The 16,277-nt window shown below is 35.0% G+C and overlaps 1 protein-coding gene across 1 annotated transcript in view; it reads left to right on the top strand.

Moving 5' to 3' along the window:
- The first annotated feature begins 232 nt into the window (after positions 1-232).
- Positions 233-16,277, top strand: part of LOC108969798 (peroxidase) — a 54,385-nt gene continuing 38,340 nt past the window's right edge. Inside the window, exon 1 of the mRNA XM_018934727.1 lies at positions 233-950. Within this exon, the coding sequence (XP_018790272.1) occupies positions 940-950 (11 nt within the window). The 5' untranslated portion in view covers positions 233-939. The remainder of the gene's footprint in view (positions 951-16,277) is intronic.

The raw sequence follows: 16,277 nt of genomic DNA, 5'->3' as shown, positions 1-16,277 counted from the left end.
GTAGACACGACGAATTGTGAGTTCCGATGACATTGGTGTTGGTAATAAATAGCGTTACGGTCTGTGCTAGCTGTTACTATAGGTACTGCCAGTTACATTACATTTCCACACAAAAAGCTTTCTCAGCCAAAGCTTTGGAGACGCTGACGCTGTGCGACGAAGAATGCGTCAACTTTGGTCGGCGGTTTATTTTTTTTTCGTAGACACTTGGCCAAACCATTCAGTCGTTTGTTGGACACACGCCAATACGGTGTTGATTGCGGTGTTTTTAACTGCTAACGGTACTTGGAAGGAAGAAAAGTGAACCTTAAGCGAATATCGAAGTTTTTGTGAATCGTAAACGCCTGCGCAAACGAAGAACAGAAAGAAATGCGCATAAATACCCAAGAATTTTGTTTTTTGAAAACGAGCTTTCTACTTGGTTCAGTGTACGAATTTAATCAGTAAAGAAAGAAAAGTCGAAACYAAAAAATAACAAGTAAAAGAAAGTTTATTGAACACAACAGCCTCAAAATTTACTGGAATTGCGAAAATAAGAAAAAAATCTATAAAGTAACATCCATGTGGTGCAATAATTACTATATTTACTTTGATAATTTTGTGGGTTAAATGATTCGTACTAATTGGTTGAGATYGCAATAGCTAAACAATTAACTGTGGTATTTGACAAATTGAGCGCGCGGGCATAGTGTTGATGACAAATTGTTGCGAACTCTAAAGACCAATACTAAAAAATTTRGCAGGAACTTGCTGTGCCGGCGAAGCACTGAATTTAATTAGAAATACTCCAAGTGATTGTTAATTGTTTAAATAAATAATCTATATTTATTGTCGTTGCCATATTTTAAATAAAGGATTAAAGTTTTTGCGTGCCATTTCTGTACTGCCAACAACAAAGCGAGGCGGTATATTACAGCTGTCATTTTGAGGGTTACTAAGATGATTTTGAGGTAAGTTTTGAGGCGATAATAAACAMAAAAAAATATATACACTATTTATAGGGTTTCTATTTAATTATTAAAAATATACAGAAATAATTTATTACTTTTAAATGAGAATTTAATTTRTCGCTGTCAGTTGCTACTGGTGAAAACTAAAAAAGGTATATTCCTCATATGTACTTATTTGGCTTACGCTTGTTTTTTCAGTTGAGTGACGCTTCTTTGAGTGACATATTTACTGAAGGTTTTTGTTTATATACTATGCCCGTGCGTTCTTCGTGTATTTTTCTCATATAAAACAAATAAGCTTAAGATTCCCGATGTGTTGCTCATTTGGTATTCAGGTTAAATGCGTGGCTTATGTTCAATGCATGGAAGTGGTGAAGAGGTTGAAGCTGGTTTATCTGAAAACATAATTTGAAAAGTAGTGAAGCGAGTAGTTGTTGAATATTTCTTTTTTCAACGATATACAAATGAGAAGAACAATAGAATAAGTAATAGTTTTTATTGGACTATGGATTTACACAAAAATTGTTGCAACACATTGTTGAACATCTGCTTTTAAAGATGAATTCGTAAAAATGCAGACAATGTTTGATAATAATTCGATCAATTTTTGTTTGATTTTCTGAAAAAAAAAGGAAAATTAATTTGTGTTTTCTTGATGCATTGTTCAATACAAATAGCGTTCAAAAACTAGTTTGGTTTTGTACGCGTGTTTATATCTCATTGAGTTGTTGGGTTCAGCCTGTTTTTTTTTTTTCAAAGTCATGATAAAAGATTTAAGATTTTCTGTATCTGTTATATACAAATTAAGGTATGCAACGAAGGGAGATGTTTAGTTTGTGGTATTTGTTACTTTTTGTTTATTCGTCCAATCCTGCAAATGTTAAATCACTAACAATCAAAAAATAGTCCGCTTACTCTGTTAAAATGAAAGATTTTAGACAACTTCTCATTAAACACATCAATAAAAATAAATATCATAAAGTCATTGGATCTCATTMCTATTATTAAAACTTCACTGATTTTTAATAGAATCAATAAAAACACCAGAAAATATGATGTTTCCAATATGTGATACAGGTAAAAGTTTCAAAATATTCCTGACTTAAAAATGTTGTTAAAAATTTCGAAAACGTTTATAGTCCGGTGAATTGCATGCACAGAAATGAAGAGTGAAAAAATTGAACAAACCTACAACAAGCTGACAATTAATGAATATGTTCAGAACATTAAACATAATATACTATAACTCCTCATCGTTCCGGTATGTGGGAAAATAATCGAGGTTTTTTTCGTGACTCGTTGTAAATTAATGCATCTTCGTATATTTGTTCGTTTCTCTTTTCGCGCATTTTTTCCTCTTTCGAAGAAACGCTAAAGCTGTTCAAAAGACTTAAGTGGCAAACTTGCCGTAAATATGCATGCTCAAAACTTTACTTTCCTTCTAAGCTCTAGTATGAATTGCCTAATTTTAAGCAAAAAAAAAACTTAGACTTTTTAAGCTATGTATTTCAATTATCTACCTCTTTAGGAGGTATTTATTCAGATCACGCCATTTTTGCTGCCAGCAAATTTAATTAAAACATACACAGGGAAAATGAAGACGGTAGCTGATTTGTGATTTAATTATCCAATATTTTGAAAGTACGTATGATAAAGTCATTCTTTATTACCTCAATTGAGTTCTCTACGTTCGTCGGTAATGCTACATTCTCGTTGACGTCTGGTCACTGATGTTAGTTGTTCAGAGAGCCGTTGCATACACATTTCCAATACTTAGTGCTGCCTCTTGCATCAATTAATTTTCTTCAGTAACGCTGGTCCAAAGGGCGTGCCCCAACAATGCATAAATACAACCTCAAGCGTTGTTACGTTCACGCCTTAACAAAGTGTGCCATGAGGCTAATAACCGAAAGAGAAAAATCAATGAGTGTGAGGGGAAGAAATGCAAGTGAAGTGACGACGCCGACCTCTATTATGTTTGCATAAATTATTGTTAAGCTATTACTAATTGCGATAGAATTTCAAATATATGTGAAATCTGGTTTGTGTATAGAAATTGTTATTTGTGAAATAACGGTAAAATTTATAAGGAATTAAAAGAAAAAAAAAGTAGTTTTGTTGTAGCGGAATGCATGAGATTTACAGTAACAAATACGTAATCTGTATTGGAAAGGTCATTAACATTACCGTTCTATTTGCGGAGCTTCGTGACTAAATCAGGAAATTTAAAAATGTTTCTCTATTTTGAATCTGCAGTCTGCTTGTTTATTAGACAATTTGTTTTAGTATAATATTCCCTCTTATGAGCTCCAGTTAGCACAATAGATTAAAAAAAAAAAAAATGTTTCTACATTGAGCATAAGAGACAAATCCATTTATCATTCGTTTTTGATTTTGTTTAAATCATCAAATTAGTTATATGTAAAGCCTTTGCAGATACGTGTATTGTAAATTGTGTTGAATTGTTTTACTTCCATTAAATAAAAAGAAGCCAATACTGTGTAAGTTTGCTTAAATTGCTTCTCGCAATTAATATAAATAATTTTAATAGTTATTTGTTCATTAATTCTTACGGACTGATAGAAGAATAAGATTTAAATTAGAATTCTAAAATAATTAATTAACAAATACAAATAGATAACTTAAATTAAAAAACTGAATTATGGGTGTTAATGAAGGGATCCCTAGAGTGAGAAAAATCAAGAAAAACTTCCTCGTAAATCGAGTTAAACTCACGCATATCACGTTTGGGAGGAGAATGAACCGCAAATTTAGTATTCTCCTTTTTAAATAAAATGGGGAAATAGACCTGAGACAACTTTGAGGAGTATTGAAATTAATATTTCTATTCTAAAATTTATTTTATAAAATTTATTCTATTCTTAAATCTATTATCAGTAGGCGGGTTACCCCCATTTATTAGTTATCGAGCTACTAGTCTTAAAAAGTCAGTATATTTATTACTATATAGAGTATATTTATTGGTACATTTGTATTAATAACAAATTTGCCGGTATTTACATGCAATAATAACGATTTATCACATCAGCTTTTATGACCGAGAAATATTAGAAAAAAATTTCAAGTCTGTTTATCCTATTTGAATTTAATATAAATTTCTGAATATTTATCAAATATTACAGTCTGAACTTATGTTGCAGCAAATACTTTTGTTTTTCGCTTTCGCGTATTTTTATTATTGCATAGTCTATCAAATAAAACCCGAATAGCTTGATTTCACTGAGAAAAAGCCAACATTTCTGGTTCCACTCTCACTCATTTCACTCTCGACCAGACATCTGAATGAACTTTCATTGCTCCAATTCGTAATCAAGTGTATGTGCAACAACAATAAAACGGCAGTGGACACGTTTGCGTACAACGGAAGTGTGTGCAAATCGTTGCATTTTCCTGCATCATCCAACAAATACAAATCTACAACATATATTATACATGAACGTGTGTCTGTTTGTATAAATACGTATACATATTTGAACACGAGTTCAAGCTGCTTAGTGCTCTTAACTGAAATTTTAGCCTTGACACAAATTCTAGAATTATTTAATCCGTTCCGCTTTGCAACAGTAACAATCAAAGTTAAAAACAAGAAAAAACGTTAACTTCAGTTGCACCGAAACTAAATACCCTTCACAGGTGCATTTCTGTTAGTAATTTGTGTTCAGTTCGTATGGAAGCTATATGCTATAGTAATCCGATCTGAAATTTTTTTTCGGAGATTTTATTATTACCTTAAGTAGTAATCCATGTCAAATTTCGTGAAGATACCACGTCAAATGTGAAAGTTTTCCATACAAGAACTTGATTTCGATCGTTCAGTTTGTATGGCAGCTATATGTTATAGKGGTCCGATATCGGCAGTTCCGACARATGAGCAGCTTCTTGAAGAGAAAATTTCAAAACGATATCTTAAAAACTGAGGGACTAGTTCGTATATATTCAAACAGACGGACAGACAGGCTAAATCGACTCAGCTCGACATACCGATCATTTATATATATACTTTATACAGTTTCCGACCCTTTCTTCTGAGTGTTACGAACTTCGTGACAAACTTAATATACCCTGTTCAGGGTATAAAAAGATGACTCCGCGAAAGCTTACAAAATTAAGAGTTTGAGTTTTCGCTGAAACGGTGAAGTTGTGGCTAACAGCACTCTGTGTTTGTTTATTATTTCTTCCAACAATCAAGCATTGCTTAGCCTTCGGTCAAATGGTATTCACCTGGTGGCAGGCAACGCTTTCGGCTCTTACAGTCTAGTCACAATTCTTGAGCTAGTCGCCAATCATCAGCATTTAAAATTCTTTGTACATCCATCAAGTTTTGTTATTTTTATGGTCTTTGCTTCTATATTGGCATATTCTCTCTATTTTTATACTCTTGGAAACTTTTGTTACAGTGTATTATAGTTTTGTTCACCTAAAGTTGTTTGTATCACCTAAAACCAAACCAGAAAGATATTGGATTATATATGTACATATACCCGTGCAAGTCGTAACTTGAGTAAAAACTGAGATACTTTAATGAAATAATATTTGTGTTCTCTAGTACAAAAAAAAAAATACGAGTTCGTAGATGGGCGTAATCGAGCCACTGCCACGTCTATAGAACGTCATTAACCAAAAACCTATAAAATGCCATAACTAAGCCCTAAATTAAGATAAAAGACTGTAATTTGGCAAAGGAGATCGTAGTAATATGTTTAATGTGTATATCTCTTAAACCACTAAATCTACAGCAATAAAATTTGCTAGATTCAATTATTATAAGAGCTTCTACCGACAGTGTGAAATCGGAACATAATCCCGCTCACTCCCCATATAACGGTACTGTTAAAAACTACTAAAAGCGTAATAAATCAATAATTAAAGACGCCAGAAACATTAAATTTTAACTACGGGATGGTATAAGGGCGCTTTATGAGAGCAGGTGTTAAAATTAGAAGATGGACGTCGCACTGCCCACTTTTTAGTAAAATTCCATATCTCGGGACCGACCGATTTCAGCGAAATTAAGTACTTTACATTCTCCTCTTATATCCACATCACGGTGAAAAGTTTTATGAAATCCAGCAACAATCAATCAATTACAAAAATTATTGAAATCCACAAAAAATTGGTTTTAGCCATATAGATATATCAAATATATTATATTTATATCTGCTCCATTATTTTGACTGTAATTGACTCAAAATTTGTAGAAAATATTCTCGACATAGTGGTCGTTTAGAAAAAAATTAAAATAAGAAAATGCAGAAACAAAAAATATTGTTTAAACCTTACCCCCCCTCAACACTAGAGTTTTCTATTTTTCTTATTACTGGATTGAAATTCAAGTTTCGCTTCCAACTATTTAAAACATATATCTTTTCATAAATTTTGTAGGAAATTGAATACTCAACAGAGTCTCTTACGATGTTTTCGTAAGGCTAACCGTTTTAAAAATATTAACTGTTGACATTTCATTTATTATCTTCTTTGCTTATTGTACTCTTAAATTCCGTTTGATTCTTTGTCTTTACAGTGAAGATTTTAAGTACCAAAGGAGATATCGGAATAAAACTCTGTAAAAAAAGCATTTAAAGCTATTTTAAACCCCAATATTGCATATGTTACCCTCAGTGCCCTAACTGATATTTTACTTAAAATGTAGAGAAATACTCGTATATATTATTAAGAACTAAAGAAATGTTTTTCCTGATAATAAAAAGATTAAAATCGGGTTAAAACTTCCTCTATATACATCGTATAAAGATTTTCGAACTATGGGTTGACTTCATAAAATATGTTATATATMGGTCAATATTTGCTCTGCCTTATTGAAGATCGTCTCCTTATAATAAATGTGTACACTCATAGCCACGCAAAGCCTTTTCGGACATTTTCGTTCGTTCGGGATTTTCTTTAATTTTTTTTTATGTTTTTAGGAAGAAAAAGTAATCTAAATTATATTATCTGAATAAAATTATAGTTTTTAAGTTATTATGTTTTAATCAGTCAAACACAAACTAGCTTTTCTGCGCTTATGCAGAAGTGGCCGATTTTATTATTACCGCGACTAAACTTCGTGTCCTTAAATTCAATTATAGTGTAAATGAAATTAAATTAAAAAAATAAAAAACATTACATCCCTCCTCTTACATTTAAAGCTCAATAACTTTCAAATGATTTTGTTTATAGCTGAATTTGTTCTGTTTTTAATTTTTAATACTTTTGATAAATAACATGTTATTAACTTATTTCTAAATAAAAAGCTTTGCGTGGCCACGAGTAAACGCTTGTGCCTAAAATGTGTCTACATATATGTAAGYGAAAATGTGCGAAAATGATAAATGACCTATAATATACCATAAATTAATATTATACCAAATATGAATTATTATACTATTGCACATAAAATTGTTTCAGAATATGTTCTTCATTATACCTGAGCCATTTCAACATAATGCAAACAGCGCATCCCATTCTCTGCTCCCATAAAAACCGTATGAAATTCCGTCTTTTCAACTATAATATATTATATTTAAACCGTCTGAATAAATGGACAAGTTTTAATTAAAATGGAATTGGTCTATACTTCGATCGTCTAGTTGACCTTTCCCACACCAACTCAATATGTTCAATTTAGCCTCTTTGGAATATCACATATCATCTCTTTTCAATATGCTTTAAATATAATTTTAGCTGACGAGAACTAAAATATAACAATAAGACTGAGTTTAAGTTTATGGCTTTTAATACATATAAGTCAATAGACAGTAAAACTTATTGTAATTTATTTACGAATTCATCGAGTAATCGATTAAAAATCGATTCACAACATTTTTTATTCTTGCAAGCGGTTGCTACAGAGTGTTATAGTTTTGTTCATTTAAGGGTTGTATGTATCACCTAAAAATAAGGGAGATAGATATGTGGGAAAATATATATAAATGATCAGAATGAAGAGAAAAGTTGAAATTCGGTTGACTGTCTGTCTGTCCGTCCATCCGTTCAAGATGTAACTTGAGTAAAAATTGAGATAYCTCGATGAAAGTTCAAAAAAAATTTCGAGTTCGTACATRKGCATAATCGGACCAWTGTCACGCCCACAAATCGCCATTAACCGAAAACATATAAAGTGCCATAACTAAGTACTAAATTAAGATAAAAAAACTGTAATTTGGTACAAAGGATCGCAATAGAAAGGGGCACATGTAGGCACCAATTTATGAAAAGTGTGTGTGGCACCGCCCTCAAACAAGTTTAAAGTACATACATATGTTCAGTAGAAATCTTATAACAACTTCTATCGAAAGTATTAAAATGGACGAAATCGGATGATAAAACCACTCTTCTTCTTYTTCTTAATTGGCGTAGACACCGCTTACCGAGTTAACAACAGCGGGCCAGTCGTTTCTTCTTTTCGCTACGTGGCGCCAATTGGATATTCCAAGCGTAGTCARGTCCTTCTCCACTTGGCCCTTCCAACGGAGTAGCACCTGTTGGCAAGAGTTATCCTGCGTTGGACTTCCAGGCTGACATTGTTGGTGGGGGCAAGATATTTCGTCTTGCCCTCGTTCACTGCCAGACCCATTTGTTTTGCTTTCGTGTCCAGTCGGGAGAAAGTAGAACTAACGGCGCGGGTGTTGAGGCCGATGATATCAATATCATCGGCATACGTCAGCAGCTGTACACTCTTGTAGAAGATGGTACCTTTTCTCTAATCAGGTTGAAGAAGTCTCACGATAGGGAGTCGCTATGTCTGAAACCTCGTTTAATATCGAATGGCTCGGAGAGTCCTTCCCGCATGGTGAGTATCTGGTCGGTTGTTGATTTGCCAGGTCTAAAGTCACACTATTAAGGTCCAATCAGTTTGTTGAAGGTGGGCTTTAATATTTCACAMAATACGCTCGATAGAACCTTATATACGTTGTKKAGGAGGCTAATCCCACGGTAGTTGGCGCAGATTGTGGGGTCTCCTTTTTGTGGATTGGGCATAGCACACTTAAATGCCAATCGTTGGGCATGCTTTCGTCCGACCATATTCTACAGAGAAGCTGATGAATGCTCCTTATCAGTTCTTCGCCGCCGTGTTTGAATAGCTCGGCCGGCAATCCATCGGCCCCCGGCGCCTTGTTGTTCATCAAGCGGGTAATTGCTATTCGAACTCTTCTTGGTCGGGCAATGRAACGTCTGCTACATCGTCATCGAATGGGGAATCGGCTTCGCCTTCTCCTGGYGCTGTGCGTTCACTGCCATTCAGCAGGCGGGAGAAGTTTTCCCTCCATAATTTAAGTATGCTCTGGGCATCGGTGACTAGATCACCTTAGGGGGTTTCTACAAGAGTATGCTTCGGTCTTGAAAGCTTTTATAAGCCGCCGCGTTTTTTCGTAAAATTTTCGGGCATTACCCCTGTCGGCCAGCTTATCAAGCTCTTCGTACTCACGCATTTCGGCTCATTCTTTTTCTGTCTACAAATRSGTCTCGCTTTCCTCTTCAACTCTCGGTATCTATCCCATCCCGCACGTGTTGTGGTCGATCGTAACGTTGCGAGGTAGGCAGCCTGTTTGCTCTCCGCTGCGACACGGCACTCCYCGTCGTACCAGCTGGTACGTAAGGAGTTTGAAATGCCGTCCCACAGTTCCCTTATACCGAGTTGTTGAAGGGTGCTTTGCTTTTGCTTTAACTAGTACTACAGATAACCATATTTCGGGCCCCGGCGAAGTCGATCAGCCTCAAACCATTTGGGGATGTTTCGTCGTGGAGGCTGAATCTACCGACCGTAGTGCCAAAGATACCTTCTTTGCCCACCCCGGCGTTAAAGTCACCAAGCACGATTTTGATATCATGGCGGGGGCAGCTCTCGTAGGTCTGCTCCAAGGCACCTTTGGTCACATCGTCCTTCTCATCCGTTGGGGCGTGGGCGCAAATCAGCGATATGGTGAAGAACCTCGCTTTGATGCGGATTGTGGCTAGACGTTCATTCACAGGAGTTAATGATAGTACTCGGCGACGGAGTCTCTCTCCCACCACGAATTCCACACCAAACTTGTGATCCTTTATATGGCCACTATAGTAAATACCACAAGGACCTACTCGTCTCTGYCCTTGTCCCCTCCATTGCATTTCTTGGCACCTTCCCAATTAAGGGACCGGACATTCCAAGTGCATGCCCTCAATTCRTAGCCTTTATTTCGTTTGCCATGGTCGCCATCAAAAGTTGAGTCTCTCATCCGAGGTTGATTGTTAATTTTCATTGGGGGTATTTTTTTACGTGGCGGGTTCCTCCCTGCATAGGGTTGTGCGCTGGGTTTGGGACCCGCCACGTMAAAATACCACCCCAATGAAAACGCAACAACAGCCTCGGATGAGAGACCCCACTTTCGATGACGACCATGGCAAACGAAATAAGGACYGAGCTGTAAGAGATATACGACGACATTGACATAGTTCAGCGAATTAAAAGACAGCGGCTACGCTGGCTAGGTCATGTTGTCCGGATGGACGAAAACACTCCAGCNCCGCCGGGGGAAGGAGAGGAAGAGGAAGACTTCCACTCCGTTGGAAGGATCAAGTGGAGAAGGACCTAGCTTCACTTGGAATATCTAATTGGCGCCACGTAGCGGAAAGAAGAAACGATTGGCGCGCGGATGTTAACTCGGCTATAATCGCGTAAGCGGTGACTACGCCAATCAAGAAGAGGAGGTTCCAAACCCAGCGCACAACAATATGCAGAGTCTTATAGAAGCCAGTGTAAAAGTTTGATGATGGGCGTGACAACGCCAACTTTTTTGTGAAATCYCATAACTCGAGATTTGACAAACCCGATTTCGACAAAATTTAGTACGTGACATTATTCTTACATTCTTCTGTCACATTGTGAAAGTGGACGAAATCGGACAACATCCACGCCTGCTCCCCATATAGCACAGMTTTAAATTCCACTTGATTCGTTCAGTTTCCAGTACACAAATCAAGAAGTAATTAGTATAAAAGAATTAACGTTCTGACGATAATGTGCTGTCTTATGACCAAACATTTTTTAAATCCATATAAATATGTTTAAAGCCCTAGGTACCGAGCATTTAGACCCGTGTCGGTCAATGTGTGATACGTATATATAACTGATATAAAGGGATAAACATTCTCTTATAATGGCTGYATGTAAAAATGGATTCAATCGGACCAACATGGACGAACTTCCGGTTGACTTTGTACCGGATACATCGTCCGATATGTGAGTTATCCGAATGAAAATAAGAGAACATGTTTTACTCATAACAGTGTGTTTGTACCGTAAATGGACAAATTTGAGTAAAAACTTGGCATAGACACTATATAACTAATATCAGGATTTTGGATTGGTTTTACATCTTAAAGTATGAAATGTTTGGGTGCGCCCGAACTTAGCACTTCGTTACTTTTTTAATACGAAGGTTGTGAATTTGTTTGCAAGATGAGTTGGGAGAAATACAAGAGCTATCAGAAACAGGAAAAAAAGTTAAATTTCGAAGCTGCAATACCCTTCACAAATCCAAGTATTCGTTACAAGAAATGATCTCTATCCATTAGTTTGTATGACAGCCATATGDTATAGTGATCCTAGTTGAACAATTTCTTTGGAGATAAAATTATTGCTTTTGACAATAAGTTAAGCAAAATTTAGTGAAGATATCTAGTCAAATCAAAAATTTTTCTACATAARGCTTTAATTCCGTTCGTTCAGTTTTTATGGCGGCTATATGCTTTAGTGGTCCAATATCGGTTTCCGCAAATGGATGGCTTCTTGAAGAGCAAAACCGTGTCTAAAGTTTCAGATCGATATCCAAAAAACTAAAGGACTAGTCCGCGTATCACAGATATATGAACACCTCAAAATAGATTCAGCTCATCATGGATATACTTGTATATTTTATAGAGCTTCAAAAATTTCCTTCTGGGTGTTACAAATATCGTAACCAATTTAATATATCCTATCCAGGGTATTAAAAAAAGGCGATGAAGCGACAAATGCTGCGTTCCCTTCCTTCCTGACTTTCTTAAGAGCCATGCATTTTCCCTTACTTGCCTGAAGTAATTGTAGAAGTATAAGTTCAAAAGCTTCCTTGAGATAAAAGTGAAATATGAAAATGTTTTGGAATCCTTAATAGTGTAATATTTACGCAATACAAGTAATTATGTTTTCTATATCCTTAATTATGTACTTTCAACGTAATTGTATTTCAATTTGAAATKAATAATTACAAAGTTCATTATTGTAATGTTTTACTGAGTTTTGAGATAATACCACCTTCAAAGCATTTACTTCTGTGAACAAAAATAGTAAAACATTTTATTTTAAATTTCGGGCTAAAACCCATTCGTTTTATTATTAGTATTGACAAATTATTCACACCAATGAGTGAAATGCGAATAAATAGAGCCTGAAACTAGATAAAGATAACAATTAAATTTGTGTTTTAATAAGTTTTTGWACCAGGAAATGATTATACATAGTTAAACAACTTTCAAAGGCCCTGCTCAGTATGAGAACCACACGTCTCCAAACGAGAATGTATGTAAACTCCGATAACTTCATGCAATATGTAGAGGCACCTACAGCTTAGTCGACATTTTGAGAAGCATTCAATGAACTATGAATGAACCCATTGACTATCTTGCTTTAGAGATCGCGCCCAAACCGAGACAAAATCACTACCAAAGGAACAGCAGAAAAATGAAATTCATTCACCTGCGTTCAATGCGTGTCTGGCAAGCGTTTGCACACAACTATATAAGTGTATTGTAACGCAGCTGCAAATTGCTTTGCTTGACGAGTGTCAAATGCGGCTCATGGCACGTAGATGGCTGGTCGGAAGGAGAACGGAGATTTGTGCAAATTATATGATATTAATTCACAATTGGTAACGCATTGGTGTGGCTATGGAACACAGCACTGTCAGCTTCTTGACGGCGTTGCGTTGTTTGTGCTTGCATCTGACGACGCGCGTGTGTAGTTTGAGCAACTTTCGGGAATTTGGCAATCGTTTGTCTGAGCATTAAACGTTCGTTTGCTGGAATTTCAGCGTTTAGCATTTTCATTTTATTTGTAATGCGTTTTCGTGTACGAGTACGTATACTTCTGCATGTGGCAAGTGTGGTATAAGAGCCAATGCTTTAAAAAAATACAAGTCAGAATGCCACAGAAATGGCATGCAGCTTGTTGCTTTAATAAATTTTCTGCAAGATTCCGGCACTAAGCGTGTGCTAAAAATGCGCTGCGTTTGAAGCTTAAAAATGTATTTAAAACTTGATTGCTGAGTTGACGAAATCAATTTGTGAAAAATCAGAGAACWGAAATGAAAATTTTATCAGTAATACCTTTCTTAAAAATTTTGATTGACTTTAAAAATTAGTAGTAGCTTGAAAATAATGCAACAGTTAATAAATTTATAAAGTACCTATTCCATAAATCCAGACTAGAGAAATTTACATTTTATTCATAGAGCGTTTCTCAGTGTTCTCCTACGATGTTATAAAATAAAGRGATTTTTCTGTCGTGTCCTTTGTACCAGCGTTTGAGTATATGATTACAATTTCGTTAGCCAGTTTTATGCAGGTAGATTCGTATATATATTCAAATACTGCTTAAGTATTAAGTTTATGTGTTGTATGTGTACGATTATGTACAGAAGCCGTGTTTCCAGCAAAAGGAAAATTATAAATAACCTCTTTAAAGTTGTTATTGAATTGTAATGCTGCGTACTGTGTCTAAATATTAAAATATTAAGCTTTCGATATACTCACCATTCAAAATATCTACGAATGAATTACGGTCACAAAGTTACATTTAACATCATCTTATATCTTACCGATGCTCCATTGATTGTTTCCATGAGATGGTAAGATAATTCAAAATATGAAATAGGAAACACATCTATGAAAGAAATACCATAAATGAAAACCAGTTTCCACTACTAATGATAAATAACTTAAATTAGTTGCATAACACTTCCGCTTTTAAGGCCAATGCACTTAAGGCACTGATGAGGTGGAAAGGTTTTTTAATCTTTCATTCGTCAACTGTACAAAAATCGCCACTGACCTGCTGGCTAAAATTACTTTAGTTTTAAATTTCCAATAAATGTTGGGCGATTTTTCATACAAAATGAACTTTCAATTTCAAAAAATAATATACAAAGGGGAAAACACTTAATATACATACAAGTATACAGTACGTTAAGATCATGTTGCGATTGATATGAGAAAGAGGATCTAAACAAAATTATAAATACATAAAAAACAATTTTTGTCGTAACGGGTTAATACAAATTTTTTTTTTTTTTTAAATAAAACCAAAACGGTTTGGGATATCTAAGAAATTCTTTATTCGTGTGAAAGTACATTCGTACGTACCATGTGTATCTATTGCATACCGAAAAAATTACGGTTTGGTGCGGTTTAGGGGCCGGCGGCGTCAATGGGCCGTATTGGACGGTACATATTTTCATGATGAAATAGTAAACATTACTGAAGAGTAATGTCGAAAGAGCGGGGAAAAAAATGTGGCGTGGCTTGCTGCACCAATTTGCAATATTGGTCTATTTTTAATATATTTAAAGTAAATTTGAACAAAAGAAAAGAACATTCTACGAATGTGGAAAATCCCTTTTTAAATAAGGCAAATTAGTAAACAGGAATTTTTGGAATCTAACACCCCTTGGTGGGCCATCTATAGGACGACTGGTGCGTTAGAATCTGCTATCTTTATCGATTGTCCAGTGAGAATTTCATCACWTGGTTGGAAGTGATTTTTTTGCGTTTTAAGTGTCCGTATGTTTGTGTTATGAGTTCGAAAATGAGCAAACATTAAATTTTGTTTTAAAATTGGTAAAACTTTTACCGAAACGTTTCAATTGATTAAACAAGTTTATGTCAATGATTGTCTATCCCGTGGCAGAGTACACGAGTGGTTTCAACGTTTTGGAAGTGGTCGTGAGGACATAAATGACSAGCAACATGTCGGCCAATCCAAATCCGTAATAACAGGAAATTCCATCGAAACTGTGCGTGAATTTATCATAAATCAGCCGAAATCATCATTTAAATTCATGGAAATAGAATTGAACGTCTCCAAAAAAAACGATTTATCGCATTTTGACGGAAAATTTGGGCTTACGAAATTTGTGATCACGGTTTGTTCTGCACAAATTGACTGACGAACAAAAATTGCTCAGAATCCAACATTCGAAGGACATCATTGTGGCCGAACGAACTTAAACACTCGTTCGATTGCCTCAAAAACCATTTGTTGTGTCTTTTTTTTTTTTAAGTCCTATTTACTTTGGAACACACCTTGTAAAACAAGTAAGGAAGAGCAGAGTTCTGGTGTAACCTAACATTTTATACTCTTTCAAATTGCCATTATCAAAGSCAGGGAAATATCTTCAGGTAGTTACATAAAGTTTGTTAGTTACATATATGATTCCTAAGTCAAATCTTTAGCCGATTTTATCCATTTTAGACACATTTTTGCTTGATTCTGCAAACTGGAAAGTGAAAGWWTCAGATGGAATTTAAAATTATATCAGATAAGAAGTAAGCGTGGTTGTAGACTGATTTGACTTATTTTCGCACTAGAACATAGCAATGTCAAGATAATATGACGTRCTGAATTTGGTCGGGATTGTTCGAGTAGCCTAATAGTGTATATTAATGATTTAGTTAACTAGGTTAAAATTAGCGCAAAGTGTATCAGCAGTCAGTAGTGGCTTAAAAGCAATATTTCTGGTTTCAGAGCTGGCCGTCTGGAAGTCCAGATTTGAATATATTAGACTACAGTTTGTGTTCCGAGTTGGAGAACATGACCTGTCGAATACCCCACAGAAATTTGGAGAGTCTCAAAAAATAATTGGTTCGAGCAGCGTCGTCAATAGCATTAAAAACTGTGCGTGCTGCTATGGATCAATGGCTGAATCGTTTGAGGGCTTATGTAAATTCAAAACATAGCCATTTCGAATAAAATAATATATATAATATAATAAATTATACAGCGCTCATTTAATATACATAATATAATAAAATAATATTAACTTTTAAAATAACTTAAACAATTTATTATAATATTGTTTTTATAACAACCTAGCTCGTAAATGAATTTGTGGCGACTAAGTACTAGATAGGAAATCAAAACGAAGAACACAGAACAAAATTAGAACAAGCGTTGCTCTGGTATACATATGTATTTTATATTTTAAGAGATGGAATAAACTAATTTAATTTCGATTGCATATGCATATAAAATGTGGCTTTAAATGAATTAAATTGATTTCTGACATTTTTTTGTTC

Source organism: Bactrocera latifrons, unplaced genomic scaffold (genome assembly GCF_001853355.1).
Source record: "Bactrocera latifrons isolate USDA-ARS-PBARC rearing strain unplaced genomic scaffold, ASM185335v1 scaffold_266, whole genome shotgun sequence".
NCBI classification, from domain to species: Eukaryota; Metazoa; Arthropoda; class Insecta; order Diptera; family Tephritidae; genus Bactrocera; species Bactrocera latifrons.
Note: the sequence above shows the minus strand (reverse complement) of the source record. Positions and strands in the feature narration are given on the sequence as shown.